The 23,858-nt window shown below is 39.1% G+C and overlaps 1 protein-coding gene across 4 annotated transcripts in view; it reads right to left on the bottom strand.

Annotated features, from left to right (window-relative positions):
* trappc9 (trafficking protein particle complex subunit 9) overlaps positions 1–23,858 on the bottom strand; it is a 189,757-nt gene that overhangs the window by 81,106 nt on the left and 84,793 nt on the right. For all 4 annotated transcript variants that reach the window (XM_016661912.1, XM_007574313.2, XM_016661913.1 and 1 more), the window contains 2 exons: positions 14,275–14,417; positions 4,424–4,534 (listed from right to left, as the gene is read on the bottom strand). In XM_016661912.1, coding sequence (XP_016517398.1) covers positions 4,424–4,534; positions 14,275–14,417 — 254 coding nt within the window. The remainder of the gene's footprint in view (positions 1–4,423; positions 4,535–14,274; positions 14,418–23,858) is intronic.

The raw sequence follows: 23,858 nt of genomic DNA, 5'->3' as shown, positions 1-23,858 counted from the left end.
AGAATGAAATAAAGAACAGTTCTGAATACAATTTGTTTGAGAGACTTATTAACTCGACCCGTTTTAGACGATTACTGTAATAAATCGCTGGCAAGCTTGTTGATCTCAGCGACTAATTTCTGCTCAGGAAAAGGTTATTTTAGGAGAGCTGAGTGATGAGCTGCTTGGCTCCGTCTGAAAAGATGCCTATCCACCCCCTAATTCCCCTCAAATAATACCCGCTCGCCCCTGTGGAGAAACGCCTGTGAGTCACCGCCGGTGCACCTCCGCTCGTGGCCAACGATCCATCGCAGAGACAGTGCTGACTGGAATCATAATTTGCCATTTCCAGTGCGATGATAAGTTGAGCGAGAGGGAAGGGTAGGAGGGATTACAGAAACAATAAAAGACTGAGATGATGCAGGCATGTCTCTGGCAAATGAAATAGGAGGGGCTAATGGCTGATTAACTACTAATGATTCAAAGATTAGAATATTTCCAGACAAGCATCCGTCTGCATTGTTGCCCTCCCAGAAAAGCTCCAATAAGAGTGAAAAACAAGCTAATTAAGTTGTTTTTCAGGAAGCTGACACGCCTCAATGCAGAGCGGCAAAATGCTGTTGGAGCGTTTACAACCTGATATCAAAGTCGATGACGTTCACAGGATCGTATTTATTGTGTCGATCATTTGCGTTCCTAAATTCAAGTGTTTTGTGAGTCTGTCTCTTTAAAGGCCCGATTTACTGAGAGAGAAACTTTGACCGTGTCAGATTGTTTAAGTCAGGTGGAATTTAAAGGAGCCGTTTCTGAACTCAGCCTTCTGCAGCATAACATCTAAGATAGGAACTTAGATGTTCGTGTCTTAGATGACACGAACATCTAAGTAGCGTCATTTATTCAGAGATGACGCTCTCTCAGTAGATGAGAGCGTCCTGTCCTGGTGGTGGGGTTTTCCTTTGTCACAATAAAACAAAACCCAGAAACGTCATAATCTATTTTTACCCGTCATTTGTTAAAGGGACAGTATTATGCATTTTCCAGACACATAGTGCCATTTTATAGCAAAATAAAGTAACTGTCACCTTCAGTTGTTGTAGAAAAATGCCATGCATATCAAATAGGACTTAAACAAATTACTTTGAAATTTAACGCCTTGGAATTGGGCCTCTGCCTTTTTAAAAACTCCTGCTCTTTCTGAAACTCCGCTGTGATGACTTCAGGAAGTCATCACAACATGGCTCCTCTTTTAACCCTTTAACAACGTTTTTACTAACATTTCACTGAGCAGTAGCTCCTATAATGAGCTCAGCAGATGCTCAGTTCCACCAGGTATTTGCTAATTGCTGCTGGCTAGTCTGAAGGAGCTGAGTGGAGGAGTTGTGAGAAAGGGGTGACCTGTGAGGCGGATGTTCTTAGGAGGAGGAGGAGCTAGGTCAACCTGGCGTTTGGCAAAACTGAATGGTTGCCATGGAGATAAAAGGATTTCTCAGACAAGCATGAAGACAAAACTCCAGGTATGTTGTTGTTGAGGGAATAACTTAATACCATGATGTAAAGTTCAAAAAAGTTGATTTTATATAACACTGCCCCTTTAAATTGAAAATAATCACATTTTAATTGCAGATAATCCACAACGCCTCATCACACATCAAGCATATGAATACATGTAACTTTTTCTCCACATTGACAAAATCTATAATAAAATTAAACACTTAAATGATAAAAATGGACGTAAACTGTGAACCCATTTGTGTGTAATGAAAATGTCTCCAGGTTCATATTGAGGCTGGATCCAAACTCTGGAGCCTGAATTGAGGGAACTTCTCTCAATCTGAAGCGATCAGAAGTCAGTAAGACTCTCTGAGTGAGAGAGGATTCGCTCCAAAGACTGCTGTCCATTATCAAACAGTCCATAACTCTTCAACGCGCTGTCAGCTCCAGAGAGCGAGACGCATGTAGTTCAGAGTTCAAGTCAGAGATGATATTCAAATGGGACATTTTTTATTATTATTATTGATGGATTTGGTTACCTAAGCGATGTATTCTGAATGTAAAGTTGAAAATGTCTGCGCATCTGCAGTAAGTAGTCAAATCTGTGAAATGCAGTCTTTCAAAATGACTGATAGTCTTCAGGTTTTCCCATCATAGTTTAAAAACCCCCCAAAAAACAGCCAAAGATGGAAAATATAAAGTTAACGCGACCACTGGCTGCTCCGCTCACATCCCAGCCTGGAGCGCCTTTCTCCAGCCAACCCGGAGCTGACAGCCCTCCCCACCATGCTGGAGGTTTGGAAATGTTTTTCAGGTTTCATGCACAAAACAACCAATGGACAGGGAAGCTTGCTGTGTTCGCCAAAAACCACCTCAAGCTAGCACAAGAAACTTTTTTGCAAAATCGAATCCGCTTTTTCAAATTTTTCCATTTTAATCAGAGATTTCTAATGTGACGCTTCAAAATTTACGTACAGAACTTTGATGGAAACAAATTGTCATGTAGACTGATGTTTTTATGTTTATGTATTTTAAAATTTGTGGCTGTAATGTGACAAAATGTCATCAATTTAGTAAAGCAATGTAGCTATGATTCTATCTCCACTAGGGATGCATGATAGTATCGGCATAGTATCAGTATCGGCCGTTATTAGCTGTAAAGTTTAATATCGGACATCGCCCATTCTGTCAAAATAAGTCACCGATATAAAAGGAATTGTTTTTATATGACAAACCAGTGACAGTGATGCCTACAGCACAGCACAATGTCAAATTTGCACTGTTTGAGTGTTGTCATTGTCTTAGAGACCAGATGTCAGGAATAAATTTGATGTTAAACTTAATACAAGTTGAAAGTGTTACATCATTTTCAGCCTCCTTTTTAGCATTAGCATTTGGTAGCAGGCTAAACTGACAAAGATAATGCAGTATTTTAACTCCACAGTAGACAAAGTCATATAGTTTCATTAAGTAGGAAAACAATATCGGTATTGGTATCGGTTATCAGCCAAATGAGTTTCCGGACATTGACCAAAGATCCACTATCATGCATCCCTAATCTCCACACAACTTATATATATATATATATATATATATATATATATATAAAGAAACCATGAAAGAAACTGAATCAAAACCAATTGATAATATTTAAAGACAGTTTTCAAAAACAAAGGGACTTCAAACTGTATAAAATAGCTTGACATATATGATACCAAGTGAAAAAGAGTAGGTGGTGCTGTTCTGTTTCTGGTAAAGTTGAAAAATTGATTGCTATCAAATCAATTTTGATATCAAAAAGCGAGATTTTAGAGAGAACTGCCAGAAAAGAACGAAAAAAAAACCCCCAACACTCTTGAATTCAGTCTTTACTGGAAAAAAGCGGCGTGACAGTTAAAGATCTGCAATAAGGAGGTTCTTGAACCAATATTAACTCTGCCTGACAGCCGGAAGACATTCTATTACATCTTCAATCAATCGTTACTAAAACATAACACTTAGGATGTACCGACCAGTTCTGAGAAAGAGACCAAGTACTTCTGGAATGAAGGTATTGAAAGTGAAGAGGGCGGAATAGATGGACAACATGAGGGCAGTCCACAAGTGTAACCAGTCTAAATGGACTCCAGGAATGTTCTCAGAAATACTGGCGGTCAAAAAGCAATCATCTGTGTGGAAGTTTAATTTGGGAAGTAACAAGACTTTTCAGCCACGTAATGATGAGCGGACAAACTCAAACCGCAACAGGAAAAAAGGAAGACTTTGAAGTAACTATCCTAGTTTTCTAAACTCTTGAGGGACTGTGGGCCTACAAATGCTCCTTTTTGTTGCCTTGCCAACATGCAATTGAACAGGTGTGCCTAATAAAGTGGCTGGTCCAGGGAGTCGCTTGTTTTAAGGAGAAAACACTGCGCTAGCATTTTAAACTTTTAAAATGTCAGTGTGTTTTCCAGCAAACAACCTGATCGAAGTCATTTAACATTTGATATCTGACCAGCTGCAGTTTGATATTTAGAGGCTGCAGCTGGACAGCTAACTCAGAGCTAATGTTTGTGTTAATGGACACAGCTGAGTGTTGATCAGTGCTTTGATTTTATCATGACTGACCTATCGAATAGGGAAACAGTGTAGCTATACATGTTTCCAGAAGCCTTCAGAGGTCGACCTTTGATGACCTCAGGAAACAATTATTAATGTGTTTAAGATCATCATCTTAATGAAATAGTGGCCTACATAATTTTTCCAAAATAACAATGACTTAAGCTATTATTTTAGGAAAGTGATGAAATGTTAGCGGCACAAAGGACAATTTTTACTGCACAAATGTAGCACAATTGATTGAAGTGGTATTTCGTTTTGATTTTGCAGATGTGCACTGGCTGGTTGACCTTTGATGACCTCTGGAAACATTAAGTAATATGTTTGCAGGTTTCCACATAAACTTGCAGCTCACCTCTGACACTCGCTGGGATGCAGCACCAGGTCCTCGCTGTTCTTGGCGCTGACTGTGAGCTCGTGTTCCGTCGGGTTGAAGATGTCGAGCAGAAGGTGGCACTGCCGGGTGCTGCGGGCACAGAGAGGAACACTTCAGCCAAAAAAGCCGATACGATGCATCGAATTCAACACAACTTTTACATGACCCCCGTCCGCCCCCCAACCAACAAAAAAAACATGACTGGCCTGTCCTTGGACTGTGTTTATGCGTCTGGTTCTAATTACTTTGCTAAAAATAAACAGCAGCGTGGCACACAGCGGGTCGGTGAGATCAAGAGAAGACGGAGTGTAAAGTACTCTCAGTGCTTGTCAGAACATCAAAGGTGGCCGTGCTTTCATTAAATTTGAAGACCTATGTGGAGCAGGTCATCTGCGCATCATCCCGCGCCTGCTTTTCTCATGTAGATCACAAGAGGACCAATTTGTGATTCAGATCAACATGTTGAGTGTTCAAAGAGTTAATTTTAGCCCCCAAAGTAGGTGGATGAAAGGCCCGCGTGTCTGGAAACAGAACCAGGTAACAAAATTAAGTGCTGCTTCACAGGAATAATGACTGGAGCAGGAAAGGGCTACGGTTAGGGTTTTATGAAGAACAATAAAAAGTGTTTCATGATCTGGGCTGGGATTTCTTATGAAACTTTTTGAACATACACATAAATTCATAAACCCAGATAAAGAGTGAGTAATGTGTAGCATGGCAAAGATTTTCATTGTTGCAAAAACAGCAGCTTGTGCTACAACAGTTCTTCACATTAGACAAGAGTCGCCTCAGAAATGTTGGAACTTAGGAGAGAAAACTGAAGTCATAAAGTTCCATCAACTTCATTTAGAAAAGTCATGAACATTAGGCCTGGGCGACAAACAGAAAACATAACCAACACCAGAATTTTTTGGTGATGACCAACATAATTTTTTTCCCATTTCGGGATTCTGGGTGTTTAAAAGACAAATGAAAATTAAAGTTGTTTTTGTCCTCTTTTTGGCTGTGTGTAGGTAGACTATGCTCATGTTCCTTTAAGACGCTGTGTTGTGCGTACAGCCCGTAGCAAGAAGTAAAAGAGACGGTGAGGTTGAGAAAATTTTAATAGTTGAAGCGTCGGCAGGTCGAAGAGGAACAGCTCATTCTGAAGAGGATTTTTAAAAATGCAAGGATGTTGGAAGGAAGTTATTTTATACTTCTAAACTTGTTCAGTTGTGCTTATTTGTTTAATAAGTCTTAAATAAAACTAAAAGTACAGACTTTCTTAATTTATTTGCAGATGCTATAGTTTTAAAGTCCATTAAAGTTCATAAAAATAATTGTCCAGGGGAATTATAGCCTCAATATAACTGGCTGGGAAGTATTTATGCTGCCCTATCATATTTTTCTTAAATTATTTATGTAGGAAAGAGGGGCAGGGTTCAGTATTATTACCATTTATTGTCATTACCCCAATTTTTAGTCGGTTGAGACACTCAGAACGGCTCTGCTGTCAGCAGGCCCGTTCCAGAAGATTGTCAAAATCAGAGACATCCTGTCCAGGAGAGATGCTGGAAAACTAGTCATTTGTTACTTGAAGTCAGGACTACAGCAATTCTTTCATGGAGGAGGATTAGGGCCACTAAAAAAAGAAAATAATAATTCTGACTTCTGTCTAATAATTCTGATTTTAATATCTAAAGATTAAAGTCAGATTTTTGAAGGGGTGGAGGGGGGGAGTCAGAATTCTTTGAAAAAAAAAAGTCAGAATTTTTAAAGAAAAATCTGAATTCTTAGTGGGGAAAAAAATCAAAACAAATAGAAACAACCAGGATGTTATGTTCAAGGTGTTAGACATTGTTAGACATTGTGCTATCTCCCATCAGGAAGTTCATAAAATGCTGTTTAAAACCCTCAGCTGATCCCAAACACCTGCAGCAGGAGTTTTGATGAAAATGAAAAAGAGAAATCTTATTTCTTCTATGTTAGCTTCCCTTCATCAGCTCCCTGTTAAATCCAAAGAAACATTTAAGATTCTCCTTCTCACATATAAAGCCAGATCTTTTAGTTAGCAGGTTTCTCTCAAGAGGAACCAGTTTAGTTTTGAGGTAGACGCCTCGTCTAATTTTCACACTCTGCTTAAAAATATCCATTTTGATAAAGCTGATAAAGCTGTTAAAAAACAGAACAATATTTTCCAAACTGTTGGATGTGAGGGGAGTAAAGGGAGGATTGCACTCTGAAAACTGTTAACACAGAAAATGTCCAACACAAGTTTTAATAGTAGTGCTGCAGAGATTCATTTCTGTTTCACTGCTGTCAGCTTAAAACAGGAAAGCTCACATTTGATCACCTCAGTAAGTGAATTAGCAAAACAAAGCAGGCTGCTGCTGTCACTCAGTTTGTGATCGGCACCATGGGCAACCCATTTCGCTCTACACACAGGACTTCAGTATGAGAACGTCAACCTCCATTAAAGTTAAAGTGGGGTTTTATATATGTTCCCTACCATGTTCTGCTGCTGCCTGTGAAGGGTTCTGACCAGCTGTACAGTCCAAGAGCTTTACTGTCTGACAAGTAGTGGACGGTGGAGTTGATCAAAGACGGTTTTTCAAATCGACCTCTTTGTGTCTTTCTCCCAATAACGGTCTGCTGCTTTATCCTTTGCCCACGGCTCAGGCTCTGTCTGAAGTTCAGTGGACATCTTGTTTTCAACGACCTTTTGAGGCTTTCTCTCATTAGTCAGACCTTCCTCACCATTGGCCACTCACAGCGGGAACTTTTCTGAGAGATGTTTGCTCTCGCCGGGGAACACTCCTCAGCGTTGGGAAAAGGAAGAGAGCTAAAAAGCTACACTGTGGAGACAGCACTGGATTTTTTTTTCTCCCTTCCTATGTTAATTGGTAAACACCTTTTTGCTAATACGCACACTACATGCAGGTCCAAAACGGAAGAAATATGGAAATCGTACAACAAAGCTGTTTTCAGCACTTTCATTAGGTCTGGAAACATTTCTGCTGTATTCACAGTTATTTTGCAGAAATCTGACCAAATTTGCTTCCTATACTTTGGTAGTCAATAAGAAGTCCGGAATATGTTTACATTTCTATTCTCAAATGAAGCTCTATGCATGTCACACACTGTGATGGTGCTGCAAAAATAATGTAGCCAACAAGACATTTTAAAACCTTTATCATTTTATACTGTAGAGGTACTGATGTCAAACTTTTAATCATATAAAACACACACACACACAAAAATCACAACCAAAATGTGGGGCAACCTGTGATGTAGCGTAACAGAGGAGGAGCTACATGCAGAGGCTAACGGCCCTCATCGCCGGCCTCCAGTCGATTAATGACCTTGGAAGCTTTGCTGTATTTTTTCCTCCCTACTTTCTTTCTGCCCAAGTTTAATAAAGGTCACTAAAGTTATAAAATCTAAATAAAATAAAAAACAACTTTAACATGATCAAATTGGGGGGTTTTTTCACAGAGAAGAAAAAAACTAAATTGTGAGTGCTGCTAAAATAGCATGACCAACAGATCCTTACACTTATAGTCATGTCAGCTACAACTTTCATTTATTATTCTGTTTTCAATACATTTGACCCATAATACCTGGAATATTGGCCAACATACTGCATGCGTATTGATGATTTTAATTATGGCACCATGTTTTAATGATGTATAGAACTTTGAACTGCTTTGTTACTGAAATGTTTCATACAAATAAACTTGATTGATCGATTTTTGACAAAAAAAAAAAGATTGGTGGTTTTAAAACAGTTTTATAAACCCTTAAAACTAGGGGCGCATCGATTTATCAGCCAGCCAATTTATCGGTGCCAATTTTCTTGATTTTGGGAGATCGGTGATCGGCAGATTTTTACATGTGAAGCCGATCTCATTCACCGATCTTATCTAGCTTGGCAAAGGTCTCGGAATCAACCACTGCTCTCTTTTGCTCTCTGGTGAGAAAGGTTTGACAGACAGACCGGCCCTCCAAGTTATGTCTCCACGTTTACAATTAACAATAGTGACCTCACTGTTACCAACTCAACACCTTTCTTGCTATATTAAGCAACATTTCAAATGAAAAAAATTGGCATTGGCCAAAATCAGAATCAGCAGGTTAAGCTTTTTAAAAGATCGGTAATTGGCGATCAGCCAGAAAACTGCAATCAGTTCACCCCTTCTTAAAACATATTTTAACACTGCTAACTGGCCTGAATCAAGTCAAAATAAGCTCCAGTATCAACATTAAAGTGATCAGTGAACTAAAAAGCAGCAGCTGGGAAAAGTGAAATCAAATGTTTCCTTCGTCCGTTGATCTCTTTCCTAACAAGCTCCTAAACCTCGGGGTTGCTGGTGGTTTTAGCATGCACAAACCTCTAATAAACTGCTTCAGCAATTAAAAGAGCATATCATTAAAGGGCTGCGCGCGTTTTCCGAGCCATCTTGGTGACTTTGTCGAAAGGCCTGATTAACGGGCGAGAACGGGGCGAGTTGCTAATTTATTGTCTGGGCAGTTTAGTAGAGGCGATCAATCAGAGCACAAAGTTAGGAAACAGGGCATCATTACTCATGCGTCGAGTCCCCGAGATAAACTAAAGGAGCAGACAGAGAAACTGGACCTGGGCATTACAGACTGCACTGTTTTTGATAAGGGTTTTAAATTAAAAAGACCTTAATGAGGTCAAATTAGGCTGAAAGGAGAGTGAAGTTCAGAACTGCAGCAGAGAGGCCAGAGATGAAAGCTCACTGCGCCGTTCGAGTCGGTATTAACCGAATCATGGCACTGAATCATTTTGATAAGTATTCTATCTGGCTACAAAGCAAGGCAGAGATCTAAGCTAACTAAATAATTCAAAACCGCCAATAGCGCTTCACACTATTTGTCTCCATTACGGCCTCAACTTTTACATTACTCTCTGATAACGGAGAGAGGCGGAGAAGGAGCCAAATTGTCCCCAGCGTCTTCAGCAGAACACATATTGAAGCAGATTTTATGATCGTTCAGTGCAATAGCAAATCATCCATCAATGATATATCAGTACCTAATGTACCTCAAATGAAGCTCTGAATATTAGACACTCCGTCCCGTTTAGGTATGAACATCTGACAAGCTCAATGTTCAATAGTTAATCAAACAAAAGTATTTCTACCTCTATTCCGATTGTGGTCTGGGTCTACACAGCAAATCGATGGGAATCAATCAGACTGTGCTGTCAAAACTGGGTGGACATTAGCTTCAGGATTACATTGTTAAAGGCCCATAAATATCTGACGCACCAGTTGAGTTTCTAAAAATAGCAACGTTGATGAGTCCTAGGCCCACGCCTCGATCAATTCTGCAAAACATGATCAATAAGTGCTGATTTTGCAATCCGACCACGGCACAACAACACATTGACGTATTTCCAACCCGCAAAATGCTTTGGGCTTAATCAGCAGTGGAGGATTAAGGGTGCTGCCAATGACGGGGACATTTTTAGCCTCCGAAGCCAATGTTGGACGGATCATTATGCATCTGGGTGTAACGTCAAAGATGGAGTCGTAAGGCTAAGCAAACTGTAAACATTGATCTAAAACTAAAACAAAGGAAATGACAGACAACATTCTGGAACTTTTAGCTACATAATGTGTGCTGTTTAAAAGCACCAACACACTATTTGTAAAATCTAAATCATCAAAATTCATTGACAAAGTGAAACTACAGACAGACAAAGCCATATATGAACAACTTTGAGCAAATAAAAAAATTATGGAGGGAAATCACGGTTAAAAATATGCAAATTCAAAAACATTTGTGAATCAGTAAGTGAAATCAAACTGTGGAATATTAACTTGGACAATGACTGAACATAAAACCGTTCAAATGATCATATATACAGATGATTATAGTGGGATATAATGTATTATATTACTGCTCAATTATTGTTGGTGTTTTTGTTATTGATGCTAGTGTTTCTTTTTGGTCAAATTTAAAGAAGAAATTATTCATCCACTGCAGTGAAAATTAAATCGATACTATATTGATGGGTTAACTATTAAATACAGGTTCAGTTGTCATATGTATAGATTATACATGTAATAAATATGAAATTATGTAGGTGGCTAGGGAATGTTACGTACACCCACTCAGCTGAATTTGTCGGTCAATAATAAAACACTGAAGCAGAAAAAATGAAACATTTATTAGAGAAACCCGATGTTGTCATATTTCCTACTTAAAACCTGGAACAGTTCTGTCTTGAAAGCCACTGATGTGAGTTAAACTGGTCGTTTATCTCTTCATCCCTTAATTCTGTAGTACTTAGAGTAGCGTTCAATGATCAGACGAGCGATATAAAAACTGAAGCTGCAGCAAGATCGTTGCATATAAAATGTTGCTGCTGCAATTCACGTTCGATGTTTTTACACCGACACCTGTGTTCAGTGCTGCAAATGCCTCTGTAATTGGTTTAGAGCCGGATACATAAAGTACTCTGTAATTGCAAAAACAGATTGCGGGGATGCAGGGGGAAAAGATTAAGACTGAATTTTACCTTTGCAGCTGATGCACATGAATGTTTTTTTCGTTCAGATGTTTCTGTCACACACAAGCCGGCCGTCTGGCTGAGGGGAGGCGGGAATACGTAAAAAAAAAAAAAAAAACACCAGGACAGCCTGCTCACCCAAAGCAAAAACACTGTTTTACTGAAATAAACCAAAGTAACTGTTAATAGAAAAGCTGCAGAGCAAAAGTCTTGAGTCATCACTAAATAAACAAAACAATGGGGTTTTCAAGCAAAGGGCATAATCTGGATTAATAACAACCTGCACACCTGCATGTGGTGTTGCACTTTGATAGCAACATTTAATCTTGGACTTTCATCTCGCGGCCAATACTGGGGTAACATTTGAAACGCACTGCTTTCAGATGGAATTAAAAAGGGCAAAGTAGGAGAGCCCACCACTACTGAGCAATGCACAAATAGTTAGTCAAACTGGGGGGAAAAAAAAAAAAGACTTTCTTCCGAATGTTCTCATTGTTTTCTGGCCGTAACAACATCACAAATCAGGATCAGCATGAAAGGAATTGTGGTCCTTATAGCACTCTATAATAAGTAGGGATGCACAATATTGGGTCTTTGGTCGATATACGATACCAACAACCGATAACCAATACCCGATACTGATATTTATCCAAGGCTTGTAGAATGGACCATTGGTGAGTTGGTTTTTTTTCTCAGTTGAGTTCAGTTCACTTTATTTTTGTAAATTATCAACATTAAACACAGGAAACAAAAACAATAATAATAAACAAACCCATAATTTACCAAAAAAGGAATAGGCTGAAGCCAAAGCTTATACTTGCCAACCCTGTTCATGTACTTAGCAGCCTACAGTCATAAAAGATATCTTCTGTCCATATAGATATACATACGCAAGTACTCTGCAGTTCTTCACTCTCTCGCTCTCACCTTTGGCCACCATGAACTCATTGCTATGGTCGTAATGGTGGTTCTTGAGATGGTTAATGAGGTTCGAAGTGTTGCAGGACTTTGTTGTTGTTCCTCCTCACATCACAAAACATCAGCAAATAGTAGTTCTTTTACAAGTTTCCGACACTTAAACAATGCTGACATTTTCAATTGGTCCTGCTCTCCCACCGTGATCAGATTAGGTCAACGTCATGTGATGTCATGACATCACATGCAGATAATGATGCTGCAGGCATCATTATCATTGGTTTCTCATTTAAAAACAACGGCTTTTATATTGGTGAGTTATTTTGATGGAATAGCTAATGTCCAATATTAAGTTTTACAGCTAATATCGGCCGATATTCATACCATGCCAATAATATTGTGCGTCCCTAATAATAAGGATCATATTATCCAAAGCTGAAATATTGCAAACAGTCACATGGTTGCGGATTGTCGTATTCCAAGACAAATTGAAATTGAAAGTGAAAGTGAAATTGGGTACGACTCAACAGCCAGGCTAGTTTATCACACAAAATCCCAATGAAATTTGGTGAAGCTTCGGGCTGTAATGTGAAAATATTTACACACTAAACATGCCCTTGCAAGGTGGTAAAGTTAAAATCCCTTTTACTTTACAGATTCTTGATTCTCCAGGGCTTTCTGCAGCTACACCAGATAGAGAAGTCTGTCTCAAAGCCAAGTACATTCTGCAATGTTGTTTACTGCCACAGATTTTTGGAGAAGTTTGTCCTCATTTAGGTCAGTGCATGTCAAGGACCTCTTACTGTGGGTCTGTAAAGCCCAGAGAGTCACTCTAGACATGGTACCGAGAAAACACAAAGTTTGTTCGACTCGGGAAGAGTTTTGGAAATCTGCAGGTAGTCTGCCCAAATCTCCCTGAAGCCTTTACTTTCAACACGTCTGAAATGTTTTGAGCTTTGGCTGAGCGCCAACAGATACTGTGTGTCAAAGTAGTGAGGCAGAAAATACCAGGCGAGCATAGGAGGTGAGGGAGACGCAATGACAGGGGTGACGGTACAGCGGGCAGAGCGGCATAACTATTAGTGCCGAGTCAAGACGGATGACTCAAACTTCAGATATTATTTTGGCTAATGACTCACCTCAAGAGGCCGTTACTCGTCCATGATCCGTCTCTTTTGCTTGGAGGTTTTTCATAAAAGTCAGGGAGTTCAGAAGATGAGTAAAGCCAGGAAAAATACAAGTGTGAACCGATAGGATCTCTACAGCTGCACAGGGTAAACATTGAATGTTTTAAGGCCCTTTTATAGTTTGTAGCATGAAGTATGTTTGAGACTTATCTCAAAATCCTTTTGATATTCCTTCTCACTAATCAGAACAAGAAAACAGCCATGACAATATAAAAACAATCTGACGTTCTTCCAAAAACAGATAAGTCTGAGATCATTTTAGACATAGCGTTGCTGAAACACGATAGATGCTAATAGACAGAAGACCGCCATGCTAAGACTCTTAATTATGTCCAAGTTTCAACCACCTGATCCATACAGTCACACTCATGTGAAAGAAACGTATTTATGATGTTGAGAAATAAACACAGAACCTGGAACCTAGAAGCTGGAACACCAATGACTCAAAGAGAAGTGAGTTTAACATTTACTTGGATAAAGAGTCTAAACCCAGAGAGAAGTCCCTCCTGTAAAACATTAAAGATTAATTGTAATTTACAGCTACCAACATGGAGAAACACAGAACATGTTATTGTTAGAACAGATAGTGATTGAGCTGATATGGGAAAAGGGTCAAAGGTCTTTGCTATGGGTATTGATGCATTGCCCAACTTAACTACACAGTAAGAAGGGTGAAACTGGGACACATCAGGGTCCCCAATATGCATCAAAGCTGCTTTTGGAAAATCTAGATGAAACGTCAGATTTGTGTCGATAAAGTATTTTTTGAAAAACAGGAAACAGAGTTTTAAGGTATCTATAACAAGTTCCTCAGTGAAGATTTCACCCTCCAGTATTCATGTGTGCAGCGAAATTGACGCCGACATATTAACACAACTCTAATATGACCTACAACATCAAATGTGCCAAATGCGTTACCCATAACAACAGCAGCTGATTACATGCTTGTCTTGTAACTCATTAGTTTGATAATCCAACGTGACAAGGAGAAGAAGCTCAACTTTGTCATGACTCCGTACAAAAGACTTCACTCTCACTTTGTTGTTCATCAACAAAGTGAACAAAGCTGTATGGAGGCTCTATGTGCATGTCCCATTCTCTAAACTTAGCCCCACCTACAGCCCTGGGGGAGTAATAGCAACGTGTTGGAGCCATTTTCGGTTTTCATGTGGAAACAGAAAATACAACATGGTTCATGTGTGTGTTACCTGGTAGCAGGAAGGGTGCTAACTCTGGTAAAAAACACAGACGGCTCCACGTCTACATGGACGCCCAGAGACAGCTCCCTGTAGTAGCCCTCCACTTTGCCCGCTCCACCGGAGTACCTGAAGTTTAGCACCGCCTCCAAAGTCTGCAACAGAACACAGGAAGGAGAAGGAAGTTACATCAGGGCTGATGTGGAACCGCATGAGCAGCTCATTAAAGCAACAGGCTGCGGTCAGAGGTCCTGCGCAGCGTGTTGCTACTCGCCGTTCAATCTACACAAAGTTTGCTCCACGATAGGAGCCATCAAGGCGGAAATAATAAATGCACCGCAAGGCTGCTATTGTGCTGCTTAATGAAATGGAAGTATAATGATGGGAAATGGACGATTCGGAATCCTAAAAGGGTTTAAAAGGGAGAGGGGTGGCAGCTGGGTGGCCTAGGTGAGATTGTTCTGGCTGCGTTCCATCGTAATGGGGGGAAAATGGACAAGGGGGATCACTCAGTGGCACTCCGAGGCGTTTCCATGGAGAGGAGGCAGGGATGGAAGAAGGGGGGAATGTCATGAGCAGCCAAATGGGCAAAGTACAGGGGTGGGGGCAAATTAGAAGTGGCAGTTTATGCTGAGGAACACTAGCTGACTCAGGGAAGGAGATGTTCAGCTTTTCTTCCAGCGCAGTGTATATCATCTCCACACATTCCGCTGATGGAGGCTCTGGCTGTGGCTTCCCACAACACACTTCACCTATTTCCTGATTGTTTTTACTCTCTAACTGCTTCTTCAAGGGAGGCGGGAGCCAAGGTGAAGCGACTCTGAGCCTGCTGGGCGTACGGCCGATTACAACATAATGGACGGAGCACAGCACTCTGACAGCCACATCACAGAGAAGTTATTATTACTGTCAACCAAGCAACTCTATTCTAAAAAGTCACTTATTTGTAAGTGAAAAGCTTTATTTCACATTCTGTGCGTGTGCGTATGCGTGTGTGTGTGTGTGTGTGTTTTGTTTTTTTAACTTGCTCTGATATTTGAAAGTGCCATCCAGGGACACGCCTGTGATCTTTCCACCAGCACCGAGACAAGGTTGATATTTTTGGCATTTAGTAAAATGTCTCAGAGTATCTCCTATAATGACCTGAAATTTGACACAGAGACGCTAAAGGCCACGAAGAAGAATTCAATACATTTGAAGATTTGTTACAGTCAAGAGGAAACCAGAGATTCCCATCAGATTTTTCTCCGCAATAAAAGAATAAATCAAGAAGTCTAATACAACCTCGAATTCATTGAAGTTGGAATGTCATGCAAGACAAATAAAAATGGAATAGGATGATCCGCAAAAGACAAAGATACTTAATGATTAAACTCAAGTGGAATTTGATTTCTGCAACATGCTGCAGGTTCCCTCCTGGACCTGCTGACCCCGTGACCCCATCTAAGACAAACGGAAGACATCACTGGTCAACAGCCAAAAAAATTGTCTGGGTTTTTCCTCGATGTTCAACTGAAGTCCTAAAAGGGTTTAAATGTTTTTATCTTTTTTAATCTTTTTTTTTTTTTTTTTTACAAAATCTCTCTCTTTCTCACTGTTTATTCCATGTCACATGCTGTTTTTATTTTAATTATGTAAAGCACTTTGAAATGCCTTGCTGCTGAAATGTGCTATACAAATGCACATTCAGCTCATGTTGATGAAACACACCTGGTTTCTCTTGCCAAGTCTATGGGCTTCATCATCCATTAATTCAAATGTCAAATTTTAGCATGAGAGAGTATCTGTAGAATTGTCAATCTGTGTGGAACTGAGAAACAATAAATTCAAACTTATGTGTCCAATTCTTGAACTTGTATGTTGCATAATCATGTTGATGAGCTGAATCCAAAAATCACATTGGTTTTGCTCAATCAGGTCAACTTTCTGAACTACGGAGCAACATGAGCATCAAAATGCAGGAGTTGTTCTCACATCTGGATCAGTTTTCTGAGGATCTGATCAATGAGTGAAGAGCAGCAGGAGAGAGAAGAGACGGAGAATTTTACACAGTGAAGATGTGATATTCAATCTATATGTTTACCACCATCAGTGTTTATTATACAATTTACAGAAATCCAAGTTTGTAGCATTTAATTAATACACTAAAAGCTTTTTCTCCTAAAAGCTTTTTATTGGATGATAAATATTAACAGAAATGAACTGATGATGTCACAAAATGTGATCAGCTGTAGTCAGAAGATCTGATTTCTCTAAATCAAATTAAAATAAAAACCTGACCTGATTGAGAGAAATGGATGTTATTTTTGGATTCAGCGGCACAAAATAACCCTAATTCAGTTGAAAAAACAATGAAAAAACATCCAAAAAAATTTTTTTTGAAACCCAGTACAATGGATGGATGGATATGAATCAACATTTATGATATCATGCGACTTGGAAACATAAAAATGTCGTTCTGAAACATTGCCGAATTCATGTGAACGCAGAGCCTAAACGACCAACAAAACTTTTGCGCACACGCCTAAAATCGTCTGTGTGGACAAGGAAAAACTTACTGCAACATTAATATATATGGTTATGAAAACTAATGTATACTGCTGTTTTTTTGCCTCTTGTTTTCATTATATCAGATACATTCGGTCACCCTGCAAGCGGGCTACGATTAGTGTGTGCACACAACATCCATAGAAGGAGCTGCAATGAGTAACAGCAGCAAGAGAACTTCTTGTCTCAGCCATGTTGCTCCCCAACAGCAGCAGAGGTCCTGCTGTTTGCGTCGCTGTCAGAAGCTGGAGGTTCTGCTTTTTTAATGCCTTTTGCTTCTTTAAACTCTGTGAGACACAAGAACACAGAACCCTCCTACAAGGCGTCAGGATTATACCAGGGTAGAGGATGTCGGAACCGTTGGGAGATCTTGTTTTTCCAGAAGCAAAATCTCTTCAGTCAGACAAAAAAAAAAAAAAAAAGCTTGATAAATAATACCAACAGAGAAACAATCAAGGAAACCTGCGACTTAACAGCTACTGGTACAACAAGGTTTACTGTCATAAAGTGACAACAGGTGTTGTGGGAAACACCAGTGAATCAAAGTTGCTGGTTGCAATGGGAAGTTGAAGACACAAATTCCCACTCTAAACATTTGCAGATCCTGGAGGGAAGCAGTGGAGTCAGTCTGCGACAGCTGCCCTCCACAGCGGCGGAGAAACGAACTCATGCTGGGCTGGAGGCAGAATGAAAGCAACGGCATGTTGATTCCAGCCTCATTTCAACAGACTGGCTTAATTCTCACCGACTGTTAGCAAAAACAAAAACACAAGACGCCTGCTGGATGAGTGCGTCTCCTCTGCAGCAGTGTTTTCTGCTGCTGAGGCCGTTGACATGTCGTATCATAAACGTGGATTCGATTTTCCTTCGGACTCCGCCGGCGCTGTGCGGTTGCCGGTGTGGAAGTGAAAGCTTAAAATGCGTTCCCCCTCGAGGAATCATCTCGGCAATGCCGTCACATGCCACAGGCGTGCCTGATTCCTCCGCCAGAGCCGGAGCGGCCCCTATTTTCGATCCACACCCCCCCACCCACCTCTGTGGCTCCTCCGCCCCTCAGGAGCCTTTTTCAATCACACTCAGCTAAAAATAGCTCCTGCTGTAATGAGCTGGCACTGCTTGGAGTAAGCTGGAGGAAAACAGCACCTGACCACACACATCTATTATCCTCACACAAAAAAAAAAAGTGTGTGCAGGACTTTAGCGGTTTGTCATGTTGTCTGTTCTTTACCATGTTAATTCAGTTCATTTAAATACAAAGTCTTCTTCAAATGTTCCACAAAGACTAGCTCCTCAAAACTGCCTCTAGTTATTCATCAATCACCAGAGGATGTTTGGTGCACATGTGAGTTTTACAGCATTACAGGAAGCCTGTGAAACTCAACAGGCTCCATATACAGTCCAATGTATAAATTCATATCAGATGTCGGACATTTAGGCTTCACAAGACAACTTCTCAGTTTTATTCTACCCAGGGCTGAAGTAAGCCTGTCACAATAAGCAATTAATCATCAATTGCATGACGAATAAAAATGAGCTCAATAATTGTCGTTCTGATGATTAATATTTGTTGGAAGGCAATTTTGTTTAGAGACTTCCTAATCCTTTTCATTTATCGTTTTTTGGTTGTGTTTTGGATGTTTAAAAAAATATCTTTCAGTTCCAGTGTGAAGCGTTATGTTCAAAATTAAAGTTTATTAAAGTCTTTGCAAGAGCAGACTTGCGTTATTATATATTATATTATCTTCATTGAAAATAGTCTCAAAAATGACAATGTTATTGTGTATTGCAATAATTTGGCAATTTATCATCCAGCATACTTTGAAGTATGCACACTTTACTATTACATGTACAATGTATGATAATGGCAATATGGTTTGTTAAATCAGAATACCTAACGTTGCCTTTGCCTTAAACTCCAAAGATAGCAAGTTGGACAAACTCATTGCCCAATCTCTTGGAGCTGCACAGCCGGGTCACTCTTTTATAAGTTCAATATTGTTTGTGTCAACACCGAACTTGGAAGCTCAGAGGACTTCAAACACCAGTGATACCTTGGCCCTCAAAAAAGAAAACACAGAAGACCAAAATAAGTGTCCATAGCTCGATCACCATAGCTAGAATAGCAACCACTTTAGATGGACTCCATCAACTCTGCCAAGAGGAGTGGTCAAATGCACAGAATTAATCCAGAAGCTTGTTAGCGGCTATAAAACACATCTGGTTTCTCTTGCCAAGTCTATGGGCTTCATCATCCATCAATTCAAACGTCAAATTTTAGCATGAGAGAGTATCTGTAGAATTGTCAATCTGTGTGGAACTGAGAAAATACACAATAAATTCAAACTTATGTGTCCAATTCTTGAACTTGTATGTTGCATAATCATTCCATAATTTCAAAAGATGGATCAAATAAAGTCCTAGAAGTCCCATAACAGTATGATGTGTGATCTGCTTATGTATGGATGTAAACCTGGAGAAATACACAAAGCTCAGGTGTTTTAAACGCCTACAAGTAACAACAGGTGCTAATGGAAAAACCTTTTTTCGAGGCTTTTCTGAGACCTGACATGTGAAACACGGTGGCCTTTACCTCAAATGCCACAGCCCATTATTGTCATTTTTCACGACCGTCTCAAGAATGTCACAAAAGGCTGTCTATCACATTTCCCCGCACAAATGTTTGACAACTGAAGGGCCCACTGGACGCTGTGAGTACTGCTGCTCCCACCCATGGCTTGTGAACAAATGGCAACAAGATAAAGATCGGGACACATCTCACTGAGGAGATTTTGGCAGAGCCGCACGGCTCCTCGCTAGAGTCGACATCTGGGCAGGAAGTGAAGGTCTGGGGGTCTGAAAATGGAGCAAACCTGTGAGATTAAATGAGTCCAAACAATGGTCTGATGACCTTTGGTTCATACGGTCTAACCAATAAAAAAAAAATGCTAGTAAAATCAAAACAGCTAGACCAAACATCACCCCTTTATCGAAATTAACTTAAGATTTTCTTACTATATTTTTTATTTATTATCCAGAAGGGCTGGGTGATGTGGCTTTAAAATAAAATGGATTTTATTTTAAACTTTTAACTTTTTATACCAGATACAATTTCTGATTTTAATTTAGTTATTTAGTTTAATTCTCGCTTTATTTTCTAAAAAAGAAAAGTAAATGACGTGACAAATATTTTCAATCATCCCTTCTATGAGTTGTATGACGTAGTATCAGGGAATGGTGACAATTACGAGAACATAGCCATAATATTATCAGAATAAAGACGAAATTTTGTTAGAAAAAAAATTAAACGATAGGATAATAAATTAGTTATTTTTTGTGTTGGATTTTTCATAAAGTAATATCATTTGCCAAATATTACAATTTTATTCTGGTGATATAAAGACTTTATCATATGACTTTATTCTTGTATTATTTAACTGTACTCTTGAAAATGTAGAACTTCTCATATATTTTACAAAAAACTTAGCCTGACCTTTACATTTTGAAGTAGAGTTGATCTGAAAAGTCCAAATAAATAGAAGCTGTAAAAAAAAACAACAAAAAAAAACCATGTGCGTGCCGACATCTCTCTAAAGAGTGGAAACCCGAGGAGCGCATTAGAGAAAACAAAAATCTAGATTGATAAAATCGATTTATCCAGTTATTCGCAACTTTTTCCAACCTTGAAGATGAAACATAATCTGTCTCTCCCTCTAAAAGAAATTGGTGTTATTCAGTGTTATAGACTTTTAAATCCAAGAAGTTTAGTTTTTCTTTAACCAAACTAGCACCGGTGGTTAAGCAGCAACTTGTCAGAGGAGCGCTGTATACTTTGATGAGAAGATGAAATGGAGTTCTGTGGGTCTAATCGTCCATAAAATGCTCTTGACCCTTTCCTGGGACGCATCTGCCTTGTTGCAGGGAAGTGAGCAGCGCACCAGGAGAGCTGTTAAAGCGCCGGCAGCGCCAGCTCCAGCGGGACATGGAGGAAACCCAGAGGACTGTGGGATGCTGTGTGTTCACTTGGAGCGAGGCTTGGCCTGCATCGCATCAGAGTCAATCAGCTGATGAGACGAGGATTTCCAATCAGAAAGAGGGACAAACACTTTCTGCTCACTTCTCCATTCGGATGGAGGTAAACTTGGTCGATAGATTTGGAAAAATACAGGAACAAGGAAATTCGATTTCAAAAGTATTCACACCACATTTTATCATGTTACAGCCGCCAATTTAAATGTGAATTACTGGGATTTTATTTGACAAACCAAAACAAGCATGTCTGCAAAACAGAAGGAAAATGACAGCTTTTTTATTTTATTTTTTAAAGGGGCAGTATTATGTAAAATCAGCTTTTTTGTGTTTTACACGTCACATTATGATGCTATTCTTCATTTGCACCAGTCTGGTGGTTAAATAACCTAAATAACATTAAAAATTAACATCTTTGCTGTTGAGCTTGTACATCTATTTATTGAATCATTTGAAGCAAAAAGGGTTTTTGAATTGAAATTGTTGCTCATTTCGTCGATGTATAGCTTTTGATTAAATGTGATTAACTACTATTAATTAATTGATGACAGACATTCAAAGCACCACTGATTCAAGGAATCAAACTCATTGATAATCACTTCATTAAAAAAGTTGCAGCAGAGATGAAAGCTTCTGTTGGTTCCGTTAGTGAATGTGTTTTCCAGTATAAAAAGCGAGTGAGTCTGGGCATCGGGGCATTGTCGTACTGCTGCTGTGCCGTTGTGCAGTAAATGATTCATGAGAGAAGATTTCAGGAGGAGCGAAGAGAGATCCGCAGCGCGGTGTAATGACTTCACAATAACGACTGCGTGCTGAAGAACGAGAGCCGGAGAACAAGCTGAAGTGACAGCTGACGAGCCTCAGAGCGTCTAAAAATGCTCAGTAACGAGCCGGCGAATGAAGACCAAAATAGCAACCAGCTGCTGACGATGAAGGACTCTGATTCACAGTGTGGTGCAACACCTATACCTGCACCAAAAGCTTTCGAAGAACCAGAGGAACATTTAGACATGTCTGCCTAAACTGCTATAACACAGTATTTTGTGTCACAGACAGTAAAAATACACAAATAGTCCACAGTAGGATCTAAACCATGTTCCTACTTGAATTGTGATTCATTGCATCAGGAAACTGAAATTAGTTAAGATGTCAGCAGATGAAGAGGCAGCGACTTTATTTGGTATTTCAAAAGTAAAATGGGTCCATTTGGAGAATTCAGAGCACCAGCTAACAGCCAACACCACAGCTCTACTTTTCTGGATTTCCCCTGTGGTTCTTTGGCGTATTGAGATATGAGTAGCATGAAATATTAGCTCAAACTCACTTCTCAGATTGGTATACATAGCTCTTAAGCAATGCCAGATTTCCCACAAGAAACATGAAAAGTTTCACAGTGGAAATTCTAGTAAGAAGGTTTGCTCCACTTTGAAGTTGGTAAGTTTGTAAATTTAGATCAGCACTTTACTTGTTTTTATGCATACTTTTTTATCATTATTCTAAAAGCCTCTTCTTATCAAGATGAATGTCTTAAACTCTGAACAATAACACTTCATCTACCTTGATGGAGTAAGACAACATTATAACAATTTAATAGAGCTTGACCTGAAAGATTTTGACCAACATAATTACTTGTGAAAGTCTACAATGCAGTATTGTGGCCATAAAATCTACATTTCTGCCAAAAAACTCAAATTTTTAGATCAATCTTGGAAATTTTCTTGAAAGAGCAATGAAATTTCTGAGTTTCAAAAGTTGAAGATTTTACACTTTTGAAACTCAAATTTCCAAATGTCAACATTTTTTTTCTACAAATTTTCTTAGATAAATCTCAAAATATATCTGACAAATTGTTGACTTTTCGAGCTCAGAAATGTCATTTTTTTCTAGTAAACTTCTGGAAATCTCAAAATGTCTTTTTTTTTATTTCCACAAATCTTTCACTTTTCAAGCTCAGAAATTGATTTGTTTTTAAAGAATAATTTCTAAGATTAATCTCGAAAGATTTCTTGTCAAAATGTACGACTCCCTTTTTTTTCTATCTACACTGGCCCTAACATACCATCATAAAAGCTGAGTGAAATGAAACAACCTGAGAAAAAGTAAACACATTAAGTGAGTTAAACGAGATCAACTTTAAACTTCAACATAAGAAAATTTCAAAGGAAAAAGTTTCTACAAACGTTTTTTCTGGTAACTTGTGAGCAGGTAATGTCTACAGCTGCACTCCTTGACAGGTAAAGTGAATGTTAGAATACCTAATTCACAACAAGGACACTTAGTTTTCTCACACAGTGATGAAATATTACTATTATAATCACTGCTTTACAACTTAATCCAGGCTGTCTGATTGGAAGACTGGTAACAATGAAAAGGGCTTGGATTAATGCTATTGTCCTCAAATACTGAACACAACAATACAGTGTTCCCTCAAGACGCAATCCTCAACTAATAAACATCTTATCTCAGGCACAGTGTCTGCAGTTTTATATTATGCTGAATATAGGGACAATTTGTAGCTTTAATAAGTTGGAAAACAAACAAAATGGCAACATTGCAATTTGATTCATTTTCGATCTGCGGCTGGTTTGACCCAGGAGAAGGAAAAAATAAATAAATAAATAAATAAATAATACCAACAGGATACAGCTAAGAAAATAGGCAGGAGTTTCTCAACACAAAATATTAATAAGACTAAATATGTTTCCGCTGGCAACAGGGTTTTTAAAGCTAACTCAGTGTGTGAGCAGCTTCATATTCCCCAGTCATTTCAACAGATATGAATTGTTGGAAAGCACTTTTAGATATTTGAGAAGAGCTAAATCAGGATTTTTGTACTTCATATGAATTAAATTTTCTTAAAAAACAGTTTTTAAGTCCAAATAAAAATGTATAAACTGACTTACAGACAGAACAGTGGAGTTCAGGATGGAAGTTAAGTAGCTTTTTAAAATTCAGCAGATGGTCGGATCCGTCGTGAACCCTGCATGAGCCCTACTTGGCTCCCTTTTTTTATTATTATATTT

This window comes from Poecilia formosa, unplaced genomic scaffold (genome assembly GCF_000485575.1).
Source record: "Poecilia formosa unplaced genomic scaffold, Poecilia_formosa-5.1.2 Scaffold349, whole genome shotgun sequence".
Lineage (NCBI taxonomy): Eukaryota > Metazoa > Chordata > Actinopteri > Cyprinodontiformes > Poeciliidae > Poecilia > Poecilia formosa.
This window is presented reverse-complemented; position numbering and strand designations above follow the sequence as displayed.